At 36.3% G+C, this 24866-nt stretch overlaps 2 protein-coding genes and 1 non-coding gene across 3 annotated transcripts; 2 read left to right on the top strand and 1 right to left on the bottom strand.

Annotated features, from left to right (window-relative positions):
- Nucleotides 1–7989: 7989 nt before the first annotated feature.
- Nucleotides 7990–11268, top strand: LOC127263417 (disease resistance protein RPM1-like). The gene is made up of 2 exons (XM_051292426.1): nt 7990–9852; nt 9940–11268. Exons 1-2 carry the CDS (start codon nt 8189–8191, stop codon nt 11042–11044), a joined length of 2769 nt encoding a protein of 922 aa, XP_051148383.1. The 5' UTR covers nt 7990–8188; the 3' UTR covers nt 11045–11268.
- A 3290-nt stretch (nt 11269–14558) lies between these two features.
- On the top strand, nt 14559–15704 carry LOC127263973 (uncharacterized). The gene has a single exon (XM_051293296.1). The coding sequence runs from the start codon at nt 14559–14561 to the stop codon at nt 15702–15704; it is 1146 nt and encodes a 381-aa protein (XP_051149253.1).
- LOC127264248 (small nucleolar RNA R71) lies at nt 14607–14713 on the bottom strand. Its single transcript, XR_007841646.1, has one exon. It is a non-coding gene; the product is annotated as a small nucleolar RNA R71 (small nucleolar RNA).
- Nucleotides 15705–24866: the final 9162 nt, after the last annotated feature.

Here is a 24866-nt window from a genome sequence, read left to right as displayed (position 1 = left end):
TAAAAATTTTTGGTGGTGCCGATGACTTCCCTCCTCACACTTGAATTGTTGTTCGCCCTCGAACAACCTTGAGTAAGCTCGGGAGGGACTGCAATCAAAACAAACATTATTTTCAGCAGCGAAAGATGAGATATAGTCACATTATTTGTCAAAGAATTCAAGAGATAAAAGACAATAAAACTCCTTTTTCAAAGTTACATAAGTCTTCTTGCTTCGGAATTTTCAAAGCAGCCTCCTCCTCAGCGTCAATTCACCACGGAATGAATCTGAAAATTTGAGATTTTGCAACCACCAGCAGCTGTTGTATGCAGATTTTTATCAAATGCCCTCAATTATCAATCCTCAAATCAAATCAATCCAACACAGCCTGCAATCAGCCCTCGGAGGTTGTTTGTGTCTTGTCTAAATTATCGATTAATCCTAAAATCATCATAAGAAATAAACTCACAACTTATCTTACTCAAATCTCCTAGACAGTTCGCAATTCACCAATCATATACCAACTATGTATACAAATTCGACAACTAAGTCCAATCTAAACTAAATCCAAATTCCAACATAATTTTAATCCTAATCACAACTACAATAAACATCAGCAGGATGACATAATCCAATAAGGAATTAAAGGCACAATCTAATCCCAAAACAGCCCTCCAAAATTTCAGATTATTAGTATTATGTTTGAAATTAAGAAATTCGATGAAAATAGATAAGAGAATGTGAAATTGAGTAATACAACCTTTTCTCGATGTTTACCATCTCTATGTGGAAGGAATAATGGAGGATTTAAAAGCTGCTGGAAATGGGGAAGGTGACGGGCGACTTCATCATCGCGGTGACGGAAAAGAAATTACGGTGGATGAATTGTGGGATTACAGTGAAGGATTAGGGCTGGAATTACGGCTATTGATTCGAAATCTGAAATCTCTCTCGCCCAGGACTATGATTTGGGAATTTTCTTTGTAGACGCCATCGAACGAAATGAACTTTTGTCCAAAATAAAGAAGAATAAATTCATAGCTTCGCTTGCAGGAGGGGTTGGTCTGCGCCACTTTACATACAGTCGCTTGCCTGAAATTGGCTTCGCTTGCGGACCGCTCACCTTTCCTGCTTGTTTTCGCCGCTTGGCTGACGAAGGAATTTAGAGAATCGGGCAAGCGGCGACCCCATGGCTTCAGCGGTGGTTTCCTACGGCTAGGAGAAGACATCAGCTTCACATCTCTAGTAGCAACGGCGTGTAGAGAGGGCTTCGAGTGACCACTTGCTTGCGGAGTTCACAAGAACAGACGTCCGCTTCAATTTTTATCATACAAGAGGGAACGAGCGGGGATCATCGACTAAAGTCCTGAATGAACAGAAAATTATTACTAATATTATTTATTTATTATTATTATATATAGAAGAGAAATAACACAGAGCAGCCGACGGGCGAGGCGCTGCTGCAGATTTTTTTTTTTTGAATTTTTTTTATTTTCTTCGAAAGATACATTGTCGTGCATGTTTGATCCTTGAAGGATATTGCACTCTCGAAACCTACAAAGCATACCGCCGATGGATTAGATGTTCAAAATAAAATAAAATAAAATATTAAAATTAAATTAGCATTAAACTCAATATTTTTCAATTAAAACAAAGATACTAGGCTTATTCCCCGACAACAGCGCCAAAATTTGATCGAAGATTTTTGAAGATTTAAAATATCTTTTGAGATACAAAAAAAGATATATGTATAAAATGAAAATAGTGTCATGCGTGTTTTTGTAGTAACTCCAAAAACTTCATCAAAAATAAAAAATCTCTTTAACCGGTGAATGTACGGGTCGAACTCAGGGAATATGCAAATATCCTATATTTAATTAGAAAAAAGTGCAATGAGTTAATTCAATCGAAGAACTGAAAAGATAAATTGCAGAAAATAAATCTAACTAAAAAGCAATAAAATATACGTATCTCGAAAAGGATGAAGCGTGGCGTTTGTGTCTGACTTTTGCGTTTCTTAATGGCTAGATTTCCATGGATGAAATGAGCAGGATGACAATGGCGTGATAGCGAAAAATATATGAATAATTGCGGAGCGGCTCTGAGGAATGAATGTGATCGCATTTGCTTGCTTAAGCCGATTCTCGACTCGGTTGGTACTTGACCTTAAGGGATTTACAACGAGGCTTCAGCGACACCCGGCGAAGAAAATTATAAGCAAGAAACTCTACTGTCACTAGAATTTTTGTGACCCAATAGACCATCGCCTATGTCACACGAATTATTCTTCCAACCGTTCCGCTAGTGGCTCTACCCCTTTGATACTTCTCTTTAATCGGAATTGAATTCAGAACAACAACTAAGCAGGTCGACAAGGCTCCCATGTACTTAGCTACGTTGAACTACCCAGAATCTGTTTGTAACACGAAACAGGGCTGAAATAGTCGATTCTTCTATCGCCCTTCCGCAACCTTGTTGAAATCCAACTTGAACAATTCAAATCGAACATGGAATTTTTGGGTGACGGTGAGGTGGAGAAATATGATAGGAATTTTACTAGCTAAAATAAAATGCTGAAATTAAAAGAAAATGAGGAGAAAATCAGTTTGCTCGCGATACAAAACCGAAAATCTTATTGGGAGAAAATAAATGGAAAAAATGGAGTGTATGGAATGTATATTATTGTGTATATATGGTGTGTATGGGTGTAATTAGAGAAGATATTTATAGGGGGAAAAGCTTCTAGAAGCTTCGCGGTTACAACCGCCCATAAATAACTACTTCTAAAAATAACTACTAACTACCTCTAAAAATAACCATAAATAAATACCTCTAAAAATAACTACTAACTAACTCTAAAAATAGCTACTAACTACCTCTAAAAATAACCATAAATAATTATCTCTAAAAATAGCAACTAATATAACTACTAATAACTTACTAAAACCTACCTATTTATTTTAGAAGGTTTTAGAATAAATATTACACAAAAATAGCCAAAAATTGGCTAAGTGATGATGCAGGAATTAAATATGGGAGCTGGGAGAGTGCAGGAATAAATGCAAGAACTGAGGGAGGTTGGACAGATATAATGTAGCCGCCGCTTGTTTTCCGTATAGCCGTCATCGCTCACTTTCATGCAGAGATTTCCGATCTTGAAGCTATTTTTTTTTTCTCTTTTTAAAGCCAATTTTGAACTCCTAAACCAGTTTTCAAGCATTATTTCACCTTTATAAATAATAAACACCTTATAAATAATTACTTAAATAAATAATAAATAAAATTAATTTAGCCAAAATTAAATACTTAAATAGCATATAAATAATGCTTCAAAATATAATTCAAGAAACACATCGGTTTATTTAAATTATACACTAAAATAATTATAAATAATGCTTAAAAATATAATTCAAGAAACACATCGGTTAATTTAAATTATACACCACAATAATTATAAATTACACCTAAAAACTAATAAATTAATATTATACACACAAGATGAAATAAATACAATTATTAGAGTAAATTAACATAAATAATTTCAAAATTAGACATAAATAAATAAATAATTAAATAAATATAAGTTATAAAATATGGCAAAATCAAGAGTTATCGCTAGTAAATTTTATAAAGTATTTCGATCAACTGTGGATAAGGATGGGATCACTTGGAGGAAGGTTTCAAGAGCCACGAAGGATTGGTATTGGCAAGAATTTAAGGTATATAGTTATAGTTTTTAATATAATGTAATTGTACTTCATTACTTGTGAACATTAAATTATTTGCACCTCACATTAAAATATAGAAATATGATGTTTGAGACTCTTCCGTGGATGGTCGAGTCAAAGAAGCATTCAATACCAAGGCGCGGCAAGCATATGGTAGTTGGTTAAATGATATTAGATGCGGTTGGGGAAGAAATCCAGAAGAGTATATTGATGAGACGATATTGGTTGAATGGAGGAGACTTTGGCCATCTGATGATGAAGGAAAACAAAAATAAGAGATAGCAAAAAAGAATAGGTGTAGAGGGAATATAACTGGTCCTATTAAGTTGACGCACACAGGCGGCTCACAATCTTTTATGGAGTCAGCCCATATACTAGTATTTATTTATTTGTTAACATTGACTAATATTTCTTAAATTTAGTTATTAATAATATTTATCTGTTGCAAACATTTAGGGGATGAATAAGGTTGAGACCTATACATGGACCCATACTAAAGGTCACAACCATCATGAGTAAACTAACCTGAAAGCATCTAAAGTAGCTGTGAGTTGAAATATGATACCGAGTAAATAAATTATTGTTATTAGATGAATTTTATTAGTTGAATAGCTAGTCATATTTGTAAATGCATATTCATCTATTTTAGGTGTGTTTGGTTGGTGATGACTTAGATTTTTGTTGAGTGTTACTATTATGAATGTTGGGATATGTTTATCCTTAGGTTGATTAGTGGATTAAGTTGAATAGTTAGGCCTAAGTGAAATATGGTACTGAGTAAATAAATTATTGTTGTTATATGGAGTTTATTAGTTGAGTAGCTAGTTATTTTTGTAAATGCATATGCATCTATTTTAGGTGTGTTTGCTTGGTGATGACTTATATTTTTTTTGTTGAGTCTTATTATTATGAATGTTGGGATATGTTTATCCTTAGGTTGATTAGTGTGTTAAGTTGGATGGTTAGGCCTAAGTGAAACATGGTACTGAGTAAATAAATTATTGTTAATAGATCGATTTTATTAGTTGAGTAGCTAGTCATTTTTGTAAATGCATATATATCTATTTTAGGTGTGTGTGGTTGGTGATGACTTAGATTTTTCTTGAATGTGATTATTTTAAATATTGGGATATGTTTATCCTTACGTCGATTAGTGGGTTAAGTTGGATGGTTAGGCCTAAGTGAAACATAGTACCGAGTAAATAAATTATAATTATTAGTTGGATTTTATTAGTTGAGTGTGATTATTTAACAAAATGTGTATGTATCTATTTTAGGTGTGTTTGCTTGGTGATTTTGTTTGAAAAAGTAATATGGTATTCAATTAAATACTTTCAGGATAAGGTAAATGTTGTTGTAGAACAACTCACTCAACAGGGCAATACGTCAAATAATTCAGATGATGTGTTTCTTACCATAGTACCACGGGATAAAAGGGATCGCATTCATGGATTAGGATCATTAGCTGACACTGTTCCTTATCGACCATCATCCTCGATCCGTGATGGTTGTACTCCGGGCACATCAATCCTTGAGACACGATTGACAAAGATGGAGTACGAGCTAGGTGAGGTGAGGAAAGTGCTTAAGGAAAGATCTAGTCAGTGAGAACTCATGCAACAACGTGTTACAAATATGGAGAACCAACAACGAGCCATATATGATCTTACTTTGAAGATCATGGAGTAACTACGACGTATGGGACCACTCATTCACAGACGCGATCCGAATTCAGATGGTGGTAGTGCTCCGGTATCATGATGTTTTATCTTTACCGATTTGTTAGTTATGAATTTACGTATTTTTGTATGATATTTGTTAACTTTTACATTTGTTTTATATTTGTTAACTTTTATATTTGTATGATATTTGGTAATGACAGTGCTAATACTAAATATATTTTTTTTATATTATAATATGTGGTTCATTAGACTCATTTATATTTGAATTAATGTCAGCTATATAGATTTTTGGAAAAAGGGACAAAAAAAATCAAAATAATTAAATATGAATTTTGCGACGGAATTAGCAACAAAATTATTCTCTTGGAATGTACACTAAATTTTTTTACAAAATTAGTAACAAATATATTCTTTTGTAATGTTGTGACGGAATTCGCAATAGATTAATTACATTGCAATGTTGCGACGGAATTTCTATTGTTGCTTTCATTTCAGTGTTGCGATGGAATTTGAAATAGATTAGTTGTATTGCAATGTTGAGACGGAATTTCGATTGCGCTTCCATTCAATGTTGCGACGGAATTTCCATTGCTGCTTCCATTTCAATTTTCTGTGATGGAATCCAGCTTCGTCGTTTGGGAAATGCAACCAATTATTTGCGACGGTTTTCATATGCAGTTGCGACGGAATAATTCCATCGTAATTTGTAATTTTTTTTTTAGTGCCCCTCGGATTCAACTTATTGATCATGCAAGTCTCCCGAAAGAACAAATATATCATAGTATCATCATTGATAGAAAAATAAGGCAGATAAATCCATTTTAAAAGCTTATAAATTATGTTTATTTCGTTTTGGCTGCAAGAGGGACCGTAGAAGTGAAATAATTTTTTTTTATTTACGCTCATGCTATGAAAGGTGAAAATTTAGCATATTGGAGTATTGTTATAAGTGAGGAGATTAAATTTCTATACAAAACTCCGTCTCGATGATTAATGAAATCGCAAAAGATCAAAAAATTGTTGGTCGAAAAAAAAGGATATTAAGCCAATAATAAAAATCACAACAGCCATTGATGAAGAAATAAGCTAATTGAAAAATAAATAGTGATAAGGTGCAGCCGTTAGATGCACAATCAAGAAATTTGTCATGAAAAGGATGGTCGAATAATGTGGGGTGAATTCGTAATCGTGAGGTTATAGGTTCATATTCGAATAGTTCTCTCGTCACAAAAAATAAAATAAAATAAAATAAAAAAATTAGTGTTTGAAGCTTGTTGTTCTGCTGGGGAGACTGTTTTGGCATTGCTTGTTTGGTTGATTTTTTGGTTTCATTGGAATCAAGAAAAATTCTTGCTTCTATTATTATTATTATTAATATTTCTTTTGATTGTGTGCTTTGTATTTTGAATTATTGCTGTTTTATCTATAGATGCAGAAATTTATTTCAAATTATATAATTATTTTAAACTTTTTGCATTAGGTTTGAATTAAAAATTTATACATGTTGCGGGTGAAATTTTACAATATTTCAAATGGATAATATTTAGACACACCCTAATAAATATTGTAGAGCAAATAATTGAAAAGTAAAAGCGCGTCACAACTCAACTAAATTATTATTGTTATTTTGTTTTTTCTTTTGATAACACTCAATTAAATTAATTTTGGAAGCACAACTCGCAGCACTTCTGCATTAATATTCTCCAAACGAAACTACTGTGAAAAAAAACATTAAACAATAAGAAATAAAAATCCAACGAAACTAGTCTGACCACTCTCCTCTTGTGCTCCTACGTCTGTCTACGCGTCTGTTTCTTCTACCTCAGTTTTGTTGCAATCCCAAAATTCGGGTCGTCCACCCGGAGAATAAATTTTTTTATAATAAAAATAAATAAAAATTTAAATATATAGATACATTGAATATAATATAAATTTATAATTAAATTATATAATATAAATTTTATCAATTAAATTTAGTTCATAATTTATACTCTTTCAGTGCAGCTACAAAATATACATATTTCTATTTTGAGATGTTTAATTACAAAGTAATTATTTTATAAATACCTCACTTTTTTTTCACAAATACCCTTACTTTATATCACATCATTACTTTTATAAAAAAAAAAAAAAAAAAAAAAGCAAGGGCAAATATATCATTACGCTACTTTTACCTATCAACTATAATTAAAATATTATTATTTCCAAAAATAAATATATACTTTATCCGGATGAAGTATTATTTTATTTATTATCAATCAAATCAATACACTCAAAATTCCTGAAACCCCAACCAAATATAAAAAAAAAATATATATATATATATATCAAAATTCAATCTCATCTTGAACTTAAAAATAAAAACCAAATTCAAATCCAAATTCATCTAACCCGTTAAAAGAAACATGTTCCAAGGTCATAAGCACGTACATACATATACTCCTTCAAAATTCCCTTTTAGCTGCAAGAAAACGACAGAACGAGATTACTAAAAGACAAGAATTTTCGAATCTGGAGTCAACCCATTGTCTTGGTCTTATTTCTTGTCATTCAGACAAGTGGCCCTCCAACTTGCCTGAGGAATCTTCCGGTCTGGTGCTCGATCTCCGGTTCGCATTCATCACTCGTCGTTGTGAGAATGGTGGCTTTGATTTCTTCGACGATGGCTGAAGCTGAACTTTTCAACACAGTAATATACTTTGAGACTCATTCCCATATACCTATATATATACACACTCCAAATCAAATTAAAGCATCGTCTAATCCTACATTCTCTGCACTCGAATTCATGCTTTCACCATGGCTGCACTTGCTATCAGCTCCGCACAGCTCCTGCTGCAGATCGTCATTCCTTTGCTGGAGCACCTCGACATCGGGAAGAAGGTGAAGCCCGACATCGACATCATGACGAGCTGGCTGGGCACGACCAGGGCCTTCATCGAAGAATACGATGGCCGTGAAGATCAGGGCAGGATGCTCCAAGATTACACCAACAAAGTTCGAGAGATCGTTTACGACATCGAAGATGTTCTCGACCAGTTCGTCCGCCACACGCCGCCCTATTTCTTTCACCAAAGCCACTTCACTCGGAAGGCTCGCCGAATAGCACACAACGTCAAGCACAGTTTCCCGCTCTACGGAATCTCCGACGACATTGCCGGAATCATGAGACGCATCGACCACCTCCGATCCCCGTCCCTAGCATTCTCCGAAGCCTCTTCCAGCTCAAGACCGCCGTCGCCGCGGCGGACGAGTTCCAGTTACGGTGTTGGGCACCATGTTATGAGCCCTCTCGATCTCCTCGACCGCGAAATGGTTGGGTATGAACAGCATAAATCCGATTTGATTCGTCTGTTGTCGGCCGACTCCCCGGCGGTAGTGAAGCTGGCCGTGGTGGGTCCTAGTGGCTCCGGGAAGACAACATTCGTCAAAAACGTTTACTGGAAGAACGAAATTAGGGCAAGATTCGATTGCCATGCTTGGGTTCACGTGGGGCGACGCCATGTCGTCGGAGATATCTTCGACAGTTTGGTGCGGCAGTTTGGGCTGTGGGATGATTCTCTCCACAGTGATCTCAACCACTCACGTAAGCTCGAGAAGCTTCGAAATTTCCTACGTGGGAAGAAGTACCTCGTCGTTCTCGACGATCTCTGGCGAGAGATCGATCAGAGCTACATTGAGAATGTATCGGTGGGCAGCAGAGTGATCGTGACGACCACCATCTCAAGCATCGCCTCCGCCATTGCATCTTCCCCGAACAGAATACTAAAATTGAAAGGCTTAGATTGGCTGGACGGATGGAGACTCTTCTGCAAAAGGGCCTTCCCCGACACCAATGGCGAATGCCCTCCGGAGTTGAAGGATTGCTCCAACAGAATCGTCGAGCTGTGCGAGAGACTTCCGAGTACTATCAAGGCCGTCGGAGATGCACTCGCCCACCGGAGAAGGCTCCCCGGTGAATGGGAGATGTTCCTCAAGAATCTTGGCTCCAACATGAAAAATTCATCCACCTTGAATGTTGTCCACAATGCTCTCTCGCAGCGCTACATGGATCTCCCCGGGGATCTCAAGTGTTGTTTCTTGTACTTTAGTGTCTTCCCGGAGGACTCTTCTATAGAGCGTGGGAGGCTGACTCGCCTATGGGTTGCCGAGGGCTTCGCAAGGACAACTTCTACGCAAACAGCCGAGGAGGTTGCCGATGATTATCTCAATGAACTGATTCACAGAAATCTGATTGATGTATCCCGATTGGATTTGGATGACCGCCCCAGAAACTTCCGAGTCCCTAGCCATGTCCTAAAGTTCATCATCCACAAATGCGAGGAAGAAAACTTTACTTCAATCTTCAAAGATGACAATTCAAGTCGGAGTCAGAAGATTCGACGCTTATCAGTCCACCATAATCATGCCGGTTTTCCTGCAAACAAACGGTTCGATTGTGTCCGGTCCATTTTCTTGATGAGGTTTGTTGTCCTGAAACTTTTAATTCGGTTATTACTATATATGGCCACAAAATTTCTCACTTGTGTGTTCCATTTTTGCATTCGCAGATTGCTCGGAGCATCAGCTTCTGATTTCAATAACTATCTAAGCAGTATGACGTTGCTAAGAGTGTTTGATTTTCAAGCTGCACCTCTCACAGAGTTCCCCAAGGGGTTCTATGATCTCACACTTGTAAAGTATCTCTGTTTCAGAGGAACCAAAATTAAGACAATTCCAGGTTCGATAAAGAGGCTTTCGCACCTTGAAACATTGGATCTTAAGCAAACTGATGTGGAGGAGCTTCCGAAACAGATTTCTTATTTGCACAAACTCCGGCATCTCTTCTGCTACAAGTATTGTATATCCAACTATATCGCCTTCGAATCAACACAAGGCATTAAGATGCACGGAGGAATCGATAATCTAACAAGTTTACAGGATTTATCACTGGTAAAAGTGGACGAACGTGGTAGAATCCTCAAAGATTTGCAAAAACTGAACCAAATAAGGAAGCTTGGATTGACGAGGCTAAGGGAAAGCCATGGCCTGGATTTATGCACAGCTGTTGAAGGAATGAAGCATCTTCAAACATTGGATGTCTGCACATTCAGTAAGGAAGAATATCTCGAATTGGGATATGTAAGTGTAACCAATGCTCCTCGAATGATCCAACGCTTGTACTTGAAAGGGCGCCTGAGGAGACTGCCGCCATGGATCTCTTCGCTCGATAATCTGCGTAAAGTTGGTCTCATGTGGTCCAAATTGTCCGGCAATCCGTTGCCGGCGCTCGGCCGGTTGCGTAACTTGATGGAGCTTCAGCTGGTCGACTGTTACGTCGGCGAGGAGTTGGCATTCGAGAAGCTGTGGTTCGAGAGGCTAAGGAATTTGGTGATCGAAGAATTGGGGGAAGTCAACACCATTTGTATAGAAGATGGAGCAATGGCTGATCTGAGAAAGCTGTCGCTCCGCAAGTGCCCCCGGCTGACGATGCGTCCCTTAGGAATCGAGAATCTCCGAAAAGTGGAAGAGCTCAATCTGTACGACATGGATGAAAAATTGGTTGCGGGGATTGGGAGGAGAGGCGAGGATTATTACGCTGTTAAACACATACCTGTGGTTAACGTCTTCACTCTCGATACGCGCCATGGCTCATTTAAGAGGAGGTCGATTTGATCACAATCCGTATATTGATGCCCATCATGGTTCGCCGTCAAACGGCGTTGCCGATCAGCCTTTACCTGAGCTGTATATCTGTCGCATATCGGCCTATATGATTTTTTATATAAAATTTATATTTTTTAAAAAAATAATAAATAAATAATTAAAATACATCAAATTATAAATATAATTAATTTAAAAATATATTGAAAAAATATATTATAATTTATAGTAGATTAAAATTTAAAATAAATAATATTTCAATTCAATTAGCACATATATATATATAAATGTTAAATTTTATGTTTTGCATATTGTCATTATACTAATAAATTTATTTTAATAACAAAATGATGTACTTTGTGGCCGTCAATATCTAGATTTCATCTTTATCATCTCTATTATATATAAATAAATAAAAAATTAGAAAAAAAATACCAATAAAATTTTATAAAATGTTCAAACTATTTATACTTACCATTCAATACCATGTGAAATGTCGTGGAGGTTCAAAATCATTTTCATTTGCCGATCGATTAGAGTATGAATATTCTTGTTCTGGATTCATATTGCGTGGATAAGGAGAGATGTTCGAACTATATTGATTTTCTCTAAATGAACCCCTTCCATATACATCAAAACCTCGATATTCCCTATTATCATTGCTTCTGCTTGATGAATCATAATTTTGTCTACGATCATCAATACTACCCGAACCAGATGTAATCCCTCCGTAATATGTTCCAACTGGTTGGTTGGATCCAAATATATGAAGATTGGCTGACTCCTGAAGATGTCTGGGTAGATTAGATAAACCGTATCCTGGGTAATAGGGATTATGATATGCATTTGGCTGGTCCCACTCCTGTCTCCCCAATCTATTACTCGAACTGTGAGAAGAATCTCCATAGGAATAACCTATATTCAAGTCTTGCATATGTTCGTGAACTCCAGAATATCTCTTAGTATCTGAAAAATTTGAAGCATCGGCTTCACTTGAAAATTTTGTTAAACTATTTAGAAAATTTCTTTGAGCTTCTATACCAGGACGATATCCATGATCAGTGTCTTGAGTAGCATAATAATTTTCATTTCCTTGAGTCCATCTCATATCACTTGAGTATCGGCTATCCCAGTAGCTCCCACTACCACCACCACCACCACCACCACCATCATCATCATCATCATCATTGTTATTATTCTTATCTTCACCATTAGTTGATGAAGATGAAGATTCAAATATGATTTTTTTTTCTTGGCCGTATTTATGTTTTCTGATGTTTTCTCTTTCACCTTCTTTTTTCCATCAGCTATAAATTGAGATAAAAACATATCGCTGTCATGATCATTATGCTCACTTTGACCTCCATCTCCACTTTCTTCAATAGCCTCATCCAACCAATTCAAATCACTATCACGAATAAGTGGAGATTCATTTTCTCTGACTCATTCATCTAATAAATCATTTTCATCAAAAATATGATTCAAATCAATTGAGTCATAAAAATCGTCTGTGTCTGTCCTTTACATAAAATGTTTTACCCGAAGACGCATATTGTAGTGGACATAGACTAGCTAATGCAGTTTCTCAATAGCTAATCTATTCCGAAGTTTAGTATGGATCAAAGCCCACGTACTCCAATTCCGCTCACAACCCGATAATGTGCAAGTTTGACTCAAAACTTTTAATGCAATTTTTCTTAAATTAGGGGCTTCATCACCGTACATATTCCACAAGTCAGCTATTAAAAATAAATAGAAAATTATTAATAATGCAACATTTTATAACAAGTATGTTTAAAAATATAATTGATAGTTAGAAATCGCATGCGTTTTATATTCATATCATATGCGATAATTGCGTGATTTTGATTGGATTCTACCTAATTTATATGCGAATTGTTTATTTGCTGTGTGCAGAGGGCAAATATTAAATTTGGCATAATTGACAAAAAAATAAAATAAAATAAAATTAATTAAAGACCCAAAAGCCCATCTACAAAATAATTAGGGCAAACATTAAATAAAAGGAGGGATCACACGTTTCAAAAGAGAGGACGGCTAGGGCAGAAACGCACAGGAGCAGGAGACTGACAGATTCATAGATCGCGCAGGAGCAAATCGACAGAGAAGATTTCCCCCTCCCACTATGACTTCATATTTCTCTTTTGTTCTTTGTTATTTAATTATGGAGTAGATACTTTTCTGGTTTGAGGGGTGATAATGTTTTGGTTCTTTTGTTTTGGAGATTCTTGATTTTCTTTATAAAAGTTCTTTTTGATTATCAATATTCGTCTAATTCTGAGAATAGCGTTTGTGATTGTTAGATTGAGTGAATATTTTGGTACCGATATTTAAATTAGTCTGATAATCTAAAGTCAATTCAAGTAGAATATCCGTAATTGTATTCGCACTTGAATAGGTGACAACCGAGTTGAATAGTTCATTCCCGGGGGTTAGACAATCAAATCTAATTGCTTCTATTAGATAGTAATTATTTTGAATTGGGTTTTTCTAGATTGGAATGCGGTTAGGCAATATTCTTATGGGCACACCTAGGTTTATTTGCTTAATTAGGGGTAGTTAACGGTCGTACCTTAATTACCTACACCGTAAGGAAAAATTGGTTGTCAGAGCTTGTTGATAACTATAACCAATTTATTGATACTTTAATAAGAATTAATTTAATTGAATTAATGATAGAACACAAGTGCCATAACTGCATCATCCCTTGAGCCAGACATCCCCTTATAGTCAGTTCCCCTTTAATTTAATTGCTTTGTTATTTTATTTTAATTAGATAATAAAAGAAAAATCTCCCTTTATTTACTGCATTAGAACACGAAAGAGTGAATCACACAATCCCTGTGGAGACGATCCCTTCCCCTATATTACATTAAATTGTGAACACGGAGTAGGTGAAATATTTGATTGACCGCGCGACAGGTCAATTTTTGGCGCCGTTGCCGGGGATTGGCGCTTTGTTTTACTCTTTTATATTAATTTAATTTATCCTCTTGTTTATGCCCCGTTCTTCTCGTACAGGTGAACTGATATTTAACCTTGAGATCGAGAAGGTTGAGCGAAAGCTACGAAAGGAAGCCAAGCAACGAAAAGCTGCTCAGGTTGCGAAGCTGGCAGAATCTTTAAACCATCTCAAAATCTCCAGCTCTAGCGGCTCTGAAAGTGATCAAGAGACTGTCATGGCTGAGGACACCCGCACTTTAAGGGAGTTGGCTGCTCCCGACTTGGCGCAACAGCCCTTATGCATTAACTTTCCAACTCTGAATAACACTATTGCTTTTGAACTGAAATCTGGATTAATTCATTTATTGCCTTCTTTTCATGGACTTGCAGGTGAAGAACCTCATAAACACTTGCAAGAGTTCGACGTGGTGTGCTCCAGCATGAAACCACCAGGTGTTACTGCGAACAAATCAAACTCAGAGCCTTCACATTCTCACTCAAAGATGCTGCAAAGGATTGGCTCTACTATCTCCCACCTGGAAGCATCGACACGTGGAACGACATGAAGAAGAAATTTTTGGAGAAGTACTTTCCAGCTTCCAGAGCTGCGATCCTGAGGAAGGAGATATGTGGCATCAAGCAACAATCAGGTGAAACGCTTCATGAATATTGGGAGCGATTCAATAAGCTTATCATTAAATGTCCACAACATCAAATTCCCCCTCAATTATTGATTCAATACTTTTATGATGGTTTGTCGTTGATGGACAGGAACATTATCGATGCTGCAAGTGGTGGAGCTTTAGTGAATAAGACGCCGGCACAAGCTTTGGATCTTATTGCGAGGATGGCTGAAAATACGCAGCAATTTGGTTCAAGAGATGTTGGACAGATGAGCGGAAACAACAGAGACCATGCTATCCAATCGATGCAACAACAACTTTCTGAGTTGACGAGCTTTGTTCGCAAGATGGTCGTGGAAAAATCCAACCCGAGTGTCCAAGTCAAGGTGTGTGGAATATGCACGAGTGCAGGACACCCTACAGATGCTTGTCCGACCCTCCAAGAAGAATGTGCAGTGGATGTGAACACTGCAAACTACGGTATGAATAGACCTTCAGCGTACAATCCATACTCCAACACCTACAATCCAGGCTGGAGAGATCATCCGAACTTGCGTTATGGAAACGCACAGCAGGGTAATGCTCATCAACCATTTGGAGCTATGCATCAGATGCAACAACCTCGTTTCTATGAAAAACAGCCGCCTCAAACACCCACAAGCAACTCCAGTCCATCTTTGGAAGACTTGGTGAAGTCTATGGCTACCAGTACCCTGCAATTCCAGCAAGAGATGAAGTCAACTGTCGACAAATTACAAGGTCAGATCAATCAAGTGTCAGAGGAGGTGAAACAACTACGTGAAAGAGGAAAGTGGCCTGCTCAGCCTGAGCCAAATCCAGAAAAGGTCAGCGCTATCACTATCTGCAGTGATACGATGATTGAATGTTCCTCCCGGCCTAATCCAAGGAATACGAGTGCTATAACTCTTCGTAGCGGAAAGGAATTGGAAGGTCCACTTCCTATCTCAAAGGAACAAAATGAGGATCAGATTGAGATGGAGATCGACAAAGAAGCTGAACTTCACGAAAAGGTACTTCCTGACTCTGTTCCTCCTACTGAAACTAAATCAGCTCCTTTTTCCTGACAGGTTGAAGAAACCACAAAAGGCAAACAAACGAAAAGAGATGATGGAAATACTCAAGAAGGTAGAACTTAATATCCCGCTCTTGGAGGCTATCAACCAAATCCCCAAGTACGCAAAGTTTTTGAAAGAACTGTGCACAAACAAAAGGAAATTGCGAGGGGACGAGCATATTATAGCGGGTGAGAACGTTTCTGCTGTTCTCAAAAGAAAGGTACCACCCAAAACCGGTGATCCAGGTATGTTTTCTATCCCTTGTAGGATTGGAAAAACTGAGATAACTAAGGCTATGCTAGATTTAGGAGCTGCTATTAATGTCATGCCTCGATCAATATACGATTCTTGGCCTTTAAAAGAAACATGAATTATTATTCAACTTGCTGATCGAACCAATGCTTACCCTGATGGTATGATAGAAGACGTGCTAGTTCAAGTTAATGACTTAATTTTCCCTGTTGATTTTTATATTCTGGATATGCATGATGCACACTGCTTTAATCCACCGCCTCTTTTTTTAGGAAGACCTTTTATGTGCACTGCAGGAGCAAAAATTGATGTACGGAAGGGCACTCTCGCTTTGGAATTTGATGGAGAAGAAGTCCATTTCAATATTTTTGATGCTATGAAACATCCTATGATTCTGAAACATTATATGCAATTGATATCATTGATCCCTTGGTGCAGGACGCATTTGGATTAAGTGGTTCCGACGAATTGAAGATCGTGTTAATGGAACATCTGGAGAAAGAACATGGGAGAGAGATAGCCATAGAAAAGAGAATAATAAAAGTTCTCAAGGAGCTTAACTCAACTCCAAGAGTGTCACCAAGGTATGAATTAGCTCCAATATTCTTACATAAGTCTAATCAATGTTTATTACCATCTTTGATGCAGGCACCTGAATTGGAATTGAAGCCTTTACCTGAAACTCTAAAGTCTGCTTATTTGGGAGAGAAGAACACTTTACCGGTAATCATCTCTGCAAAATTGACACCAGAACAAGAAGAGAAATTGATTAAGGTTTTAAAAGATCACAAGACCGCCATTGGATGGACGATCGCTGACATAAAAGGTATTGATCCGTCTTTTTGTACTCATAGGATCACACTCGAGGAGGATTCAAAACCAGTGAGACAAGCTCAAAGGAAGTTGAACCCGATTATGACTGAGGTAGTCAAGAAAGAAGTGTTAAAGCTTCTCGAAGCTGGTATCATCTACCCTATCTCCGATAGTAGGTGGGTGAGTCCGGTTCAAGTGGTTCCCAAGAAAGCCGGAGTAACGGTGGAAGAGACTCGAGAAGGAGAAAAGCTCCCGGTTCGAAAACAAGCTGGATGGCGCCAATGCATAGATTACCGTAAGCTGAATGCGGTAACAAAAAAGGATCATTTTCCTCTCCCTTATATTGATCAAATGATTGAACGACTAGCTGGTCGCGCATATTACTGCTTTTTAGATGGATTTTCAGGTTATTTTCAGATAGCGATAACACCCGAGGATTAGGAGAAAACATCATTCACTTGTCCGTTTGGAGTTTTCGCCTACAGAAGGATGCCTTTTGGTTTGTGTAACGCTCCTGCTACATTCCAAAGATGTATGGTAAGTATTTTCTCTGAATATATTGAGCGAATCATTGAAGTTTTTATAGATGACTTTAGTGTATATGGCTCTAGTTTTGATGATTGTCTAGGTAATTTGACTTTAATCTTGAAACGATGCATCGAAACTAACCTTGTGCTCAATTGGGAGAAATGTCAACTGATGGTTCAGCAAGGAATTGTTTTAGGCCATAAGGTGTCACATGAGGGTATAGAAGTAGATAAATCTAAAGTTGAGCTAATCACTGCTTTACCTTACCCTACTTCTATGCGAGAGCTACGTGGTTTTTTAGGACATGCAGGTTTCTACCGGCGCTTCATCAAGGACTTCTCCAAAATTGGAGCACCATTGTTTCACCTCATGCAGAAAGATGTAGCATTTGAGTTCAATGACGATTGCAATAAGGCATTTGGAGCACTGAAAGAGCGTCTCACAACACCACCGATTATTCAACCTCCGAATTGGGACTTGCCATTCGAGTTGATGTGTGACGCAAGCGATAATGCAGTGGGAGCCGTTCTAGGGCAACGAGTTGGGAGAGCCTCTCATGTCATCTACTATGCTTTGCGAGCACTGAATGACGCTCAATTAAATTACTCCACCACGGAGAAAGAGATGCTTGCTATTGTTTTTGCTCTTGATAAATTTAGATCTTATCTTTTAGGCACTAAGGTGTTAGTGTACTCTGACCATGCAGCTCTGCATTACTTGATGGCAAAGAAGGAAGCCAAACCTCGATTAATTCGATGGGTACTCCTTCTGCAAGAGTTTGACATAGAGATTCGAGACAAGAAAGGAACTGAAAATTTGGTAGCTGACCACTTGAGTCGTATACCCGTGGAGTCAGATGCAGTTCCTGTTCGAGAGTCGTTTCCTGACGAACAACTTCTCTCTATTGCGACTACACACCCTTGGTATGCTGATATTGTTAATTACTTAGTCACTAACAAGTTTCCTACAGGTTGGGCAAAGGCAAAAAGGGATAAGCTCCGCAGTGATGCAAAATACTACATTTGGGATGACCCCTACCTTTGGAAGCGGTGCTCTGATCAGATCATTCGAAGGTGCGTTAATGAAAGTGAATTTCATTCTGTTTTGACCTTTTGTCACTCTATGGCATGTGGTGGACACTTTGGATCCAAGAAGACAGCTAGGAAGGTGTTGGATAGTGGACTTTACTGGCCTACTCTCTTCAAGGACGCATTTGAGTTTTGTAAGTCTTGTGATAAATGTCAACGAACAGGTAACCTCTTTCCTCGTAATCAAATGCCTCAATCCCCTATGATGTTTGTCGAAATATTTGATGTGTGGGCTATAGATTTTATGGGACCTTTTCCTAATTCATATGGATGCTTATATATTATCTTGGCTGTTGATTATGTCTCAAAATGGGTGGAAGCAAGAGCCACCCGAACTAATGATTCTAAGGTGGCTGCAGAATTCATTAAGTCATATATCTTCTCTGGATTTGGAGTGCCAAAGGCAATTGTGAGTGACAGAGGGACTCACTTTTGCAACAAAACCGTGGCTGCACTTTTTTCGAAAATATAGAGTGCTTCACAAGGTGTCAACCTCATATCATCCTCAAACGAATGGACAAGCTGAAATCTCCAACCGCGAAGTCAAGTCTATCTTGGAGAAACAGTTCAACCGAACAGAAAAGATTGGAGCTCGAGACTCGATGATGCTCTGTGGGCATATCGAACAGCATACAAGACACCAATAGGGATGTCACCATTTCGATTGGTGTATGGAAAACCTTGCCATTTACCTGTGGAAATTCAACACAAGGCATTTTGGGCAGTGAAAAAGTGCAATATGAATCTTCAAGAAGCCGGAGCCCATCGAAAAATGCAAATTCAAGAGCTCGAGGAGATTCGACAAGAGGCATACGAGAATGCGATACTCTACAAGGAAAAGACAAAAGCCTTTCATGATCATCACATCTCCAGAAAAAATTTTGAGATAGGACAGAAAGTCTTATTATATCACTCTCGTCTTAAGCTTTTCCCTGGAAAGCTGCGGTCTAGGTGGATAGGGCCCTTTATCGTTACTAAACTTTTTCCTTATGGTGCAGTGGAGATTCAGAGCTTAAGGACGGAGAAAAAGTTTGTGGTCAATGGACATCGTCTTAAGTCATATTACGAGGGATTCCCACTTGAATCTGTAGAGTTGGTGTCTCTCGCCGATATCGAAGTTGAGGACTGAGACGCAACATAGTCTAGCTCAAAGACTATAAAGAAAAGCGCTTTTTGGGAGACAACCCAAAATCATTTAATTGCTTTCTTTAATTTTATTAATTTTTATTATTTAATTGCTAATAACACTTTTGATAGTTTTGTTTGGTTTAGTCGCCGCCTCCAACCTCCGGCGCCGTCGACTTCTTCCTTCCCTGCTCAGTCATCGTCGATCACCACGTCCGCTCCTCTAAATGGCTTGCGTTGGTTAGTTGTTTTCGCATGACTCAGGAGAACTTCAAGCCTCCCTAAAAATCACGATCAAATGAAGAGATGTTAACAAAGCTCCCAACTACTACACCCCCTATGGACTCGAGGGAAGTTCCTCTCTTCTTTTATTGCTTTCTTTACATTGAGGACAATGTATACTTTAGGTGTGGGGAGAGTTATGCAAATTTTTGGGCAAAATTTTCAATTTTTTTTTGCTACTTTTTATACCTGATTTGCTGTCCTTTCGCGTGTTTTTGAGATTTGTCTGAACTGAGTCAAAGGTGGTTTGTGTGATAGGTTTGTCTAGCATGACTAATGAGATTTGATTGGTGATATATTGAGTCAAGTCGACGTTTGAACCCTGTGAGAATTTGAGCCTATGTTCCAAAGTTACAGTAGAAAATAAATTGCATATATTCAAGCTTTTGGAAAAAAATTTTCATGTGTGATTTGTAGTGCTCAATTAGATGACCTAGAACTTGAGTGATTATGCATGTTGAACTTGCAACTATCGGGTCTTGCGTTTTGAAAATGATAAGGGCATTAGGTAACCCATTAAGCCTTTCTTTATTACCCAGCACAATATATTCCCCTAGTTAGCCCATTTGAGCCTTCTTAGCCTATTTTTTCTTTTATAATAAACTGTTTTTTTAGCCTCATACCCTTCTTTCGATTGAGCCTTCTCCGATTTGAACCCTATGTTAGAAAGAATTACTTTAAGTCCATGTTGTGATGCACTTTATTTCTTTGGCACTAGTTAGAAATGAACTTTGGGTACGAATAAGTCATAGTATGAAGGAATAACTGTGGGTAGTGTAGGTATATATATATAGGCAAAAGCCAAAAAAAAAAAAAAATCAAAAATCAAAAAAATAATAAATAAATAAATAAAAAATTTAAAAAAAATGACAAAAAAATAAATAAATAATTATCTTAATAAAGTATTTTCATTTATTTTCATTATTAAAGTTCGGGTGGTGAATAGAGTAAGGATTTGATTGTTTATGCCGATTTGTTCTTCATGTGCTAGCATCGCGTTCTTATCGTGTTCTTTTCTGACATATTTTATCCCTTATATATCCTTTTTCCTAACCTGACCATAAGCCCCGTTACAACCCTTATTGGAAGACCCTTTGATTCTTTATGCTAGATTCGAATATTTTAAGCAAGGGAGATTTGATTTTTACTCAAGCCTATAGAATAATCTTTTGTTGCACTACCTGAGTGTTGATCCAATTATACACTTAATTCTTTCAGAGAGCATGTGAGAATACACTTTATCTTGTGAGGTTGACTTGGCTTGATGTGTTAAAATTCGGATTGAATTGGTTGTGTTGGACCCTCTTGTCATACCGAGTTGCGTGCGATTTCTTTGGCTTATTTCGAATTTATGCTTGAGGGCAAGCATGATCTAGGTGTGGGGAGAATTGATAGTTAGAAATCGCATGCGTTTTATATTCATATCATATGCGATAATTGGGTGATTTTGATTGGATTCTACCTAATTTATATGCGAATTGTTTATTTGCTGTGTGCAGAGGGCAAATATTAAATTTGGCATAATTGGCAAAAAAATAAAATAAAATAAAATTAATTAAAGACCCAAAAGCCCATCTACAAAATAATTAGGGCAAACATTAAATAAAAGGAGGGATCACACGTTTCAAAAGAGAGGACGGCTAGGGCAGAAACGCACAGGAGCAGGAGACTGACAGATTCATAGATCGCGCAGGAGCAAATCGACAGAGAAGATTTCCCCCTCCCACTATGACTTCATATTTCTCTTTTGTTCTTTGTTATTTAATTATGGAGTAGATACTTTTCTGGTTTGAGGGGTGATAATGTTTTGGTTCTTTTGTTTTGGAGATTCTTGATTTTCTTTATAAAAGTTCTTTTTGATTATCAATATTCGTCTAATTCTGAGAATAGCGTTTGTGATTGTTAGATTGATTGAATATTTTGGTACCGATATTTAAATTAGTCTGATAATCTAAAGTCAATTCAAGTAGGATATCCGTAATTGTATTCGCACTTGAATAGATGACAACCGAGTTGAATAGTTCCTTCCCGGGGGTTAAACAATCAAATCTAATTGCTTCTCTTAGATAGTAATTGTTTTGAATTGGGTTTTTCTAGATTGGAATGCGGTTAGGCAATATTCTTATGGGCACACCTAGGTTTATTTGCTTAATTAGGGGTAGTTAACGGTCGTACCTTAATTACCTACACCGTAAGGAAAAATTGGTTGTCAGAGCTTGTTGATAACTATAACCAATTTATTGATACTTTAATAAGAATTAATTTAATTGAATTAATGATAGAACACAAGTGCCATAACTGCATCATCCCTTGAGCCAGACATCCCCTTATAGTCAGTTCCCCTTTAATTTAATTGCTTTGTTATTTTATTTTAATTAGATAATAAAAGAAAAATCTCCCTTTATTTACTGCATTAGAACATGAAAAAGTGAATCACACAATCCCTGTGGAGACGATCCCTTCCCCTATATTACATTAAATTGTGATCACGGAGTAGGTGAAATATTTGATTGACCGCGCGACAGGTCAATAATTACATGATAAATTTTATAATACATACCTGGTAAAGATGTAGATACAGCTCTAATAGCAAGTGCACTTCCAAACTCTTCAATTTTGTTAACAAATGTGTTTATCTATAGACAATATAATGGTAAAATTATTAGAAATTAATATATATATATTATTTATAAATTTCACACAATTTACCTCATTCATAGTCTTTACTTGTATATCCAAATCTGGCTCGAGTCTTTTGATAACTTCTTTTACTCTTTTTCGAACCTCTGATGAATCAAATTCAAAGGTGTCGGAGTATTGAAGGCCAAAATTTAAAAAATAAACTGCATGAATGTATATAAATTAAAAAATAAAACAAACGATTAGCATAATATAAAAATAAAAAAGTAACAACAATAATATGTTGCATACAAATCTTGATGCAATTGATTATACCAACTTCGATGATATCCCAATATTGTTGAAAATCTTTCACTGCGGTTTTTATTGTCATTTTTGCCCTATCCATTGCCTCATAAATGATAGGTAGTGAAGGTTTTTTATCTTGATCAACTACTTTTAAAACCTTCACTAAGGGTTCCATGACCCCCACAAACTCGGCGTATCTGTTTCCAAAATCTTTCATTCAAAATCAAGTCTGATATATCTCCGGCTTCATTTCTTCTCCTCGAGGTATTATTGTACTCAACCCATTCTCTAGAAGTACACATTCTTTTCAAATCATTTGCATATCTCATAAGACTTTCCATTGCAACAAACTCGGTTGCAAATTTTTTTATGCTTGGTCGCAACAGATCTCGGCCATTCATATATGTTTTCATCAAATTGACCACTTTATCACTATTGTATATAAATCCTGTAATTCTTCTGGCTTCTTTTATCGTATCTTTCACTGACAATATATCTCTGATGTCTTCTAACATCAAATCAATGCAATGCACAGCGCATCGCATGGAGGCCAATAAATGTGCTTCATTTTCCTCAGCAGTTTTTTCACAGCCGCCTTCATACTAGCTTCACTATCAGTAACAATTTGTACAATATTGTAAACCCCTACTTATTCCACCACCTTATCCATTAAGGTGTAGACAAAGTCTGCAGTCTTTGCCTTATTTATACAATCAACCGAACTGTGATATATCACATCTCTATCATAGTACACCATAAAATTTATGATTGGATGTTTTGTGCGAGTACTCCAACCATCACACATATTTGTACATCCGTATGTTTTCCATTTCTGCTTTAAAGGATCAACATATTGTACAACTTCTTGCATCTCCTCGTTTAAATATTCACCACCAATTTGCTTACCAGTAGATCCTTTAACTCCAGGTCCAACCGATGCAATCGTGTCAATCATCGTTTGGTAGTAAGGGCCACTATCGGCAGCGTGAAATGGTATTTCATTAAAATGAACAAATTTCAAAATTGCTCTACCCATTTTTTTTGCATTATCTTTTGAAACATATTTTTCAAAGACTTATTCTTCGATTGAAACATGTATGGATCAATTTTTTTTTTATGCAAACCTTCTGTCTTTTTCATAAAGGCTTTCGGAAAAATTTCTTTTACTTCATTTTGTATTCGAGCTATTTCCTCCTACAAAGATAAAAAAAAAAAAAAAAAAAAAAAAAAAAACAAAAAACATATGATCATATATGGTTGTTATCTAAAAAAAATACTAATATTTAAATATATTTTATAAATTCAATAAATATACCGGCTTTAAAATTCAAGTTTGGTAGATCTCCGGATACAAAATGTCTACGCTGCTGCTCCATAAATTCCATATTTATGCTTTCAGCCATTGTTCTTTTTAAGTGTTTTCTTTCAAGAGTATCTATCTCATCTTCATTTATTTCAAAAACTTCATCTTCTTCCTCATCAGAATCATCTTCCAAACGAATGGAATTGTGAAATGCTTCTAACTTTTTTTTTTTTTTTTTATGTGTTGTTCGCATACTTTTTCATTGGATTAAAGTGTTTATTTAATAACTCTCTTATTTCTTTTGGAGCTCTCGTACATGCTGCAACTTGACCTGTAACATGTGCTATATGTTGTTTCATCTTAGTAATTCCGCCATGAACAATTTTACCACAATAATTGCATTTTGCTTGTTTTCTATTGTTGTTGATAGGAGTAGCATAATCTCAACCAATATATCCACGTGGTGCCATTTTACACAAACTCTGTAATTGAATAATACAATTGTTAAATTATTTATAAATAGTAATTCATTAATTAACAAGACAAATTATATATATTAGTTTATTATTAAATCAAACTTATACAAAAATTTAACTAGATAACTAACTTGTTTATATAAAAAATCTAGTTAAAATATTAATTTTTTACAATAAATTTACAATTAATACAAATTTTATCTAAAATAATATTAATTTTAAATAATAAAGTTATAAGTTATTCTAAAATTTTAATTTTAATGAACGCAATTTATATAGATTAAATAAAAATTAAATACAATCCAAAATAATTAAACTAAATGTATCAATTAATTAAACAAATTATTCTAAATAATTAAATCTAAAATAATTAAAT

Source organism: Andrographis paniculata, unplaced genomic scaffold (assembly GCF_009805555.1).
Source record: "Andrographis paniculata isolate CXL003 unplaced genomic scaffold, ASM980555v1 Contig69END, whole genome shotgun sequence".
NCBI classification, from domain to species: Eukaryota; Viridiplantae; Streptophyta; class Magnoliopsida; order Lamiales; family Acanthaceae; genus Andrographis; species Andrographis paniculata.
Note: the sequence above shows the minus strand (reverse complement) of the source record. Positions and strands in the feature narration are given on the sequence as shown.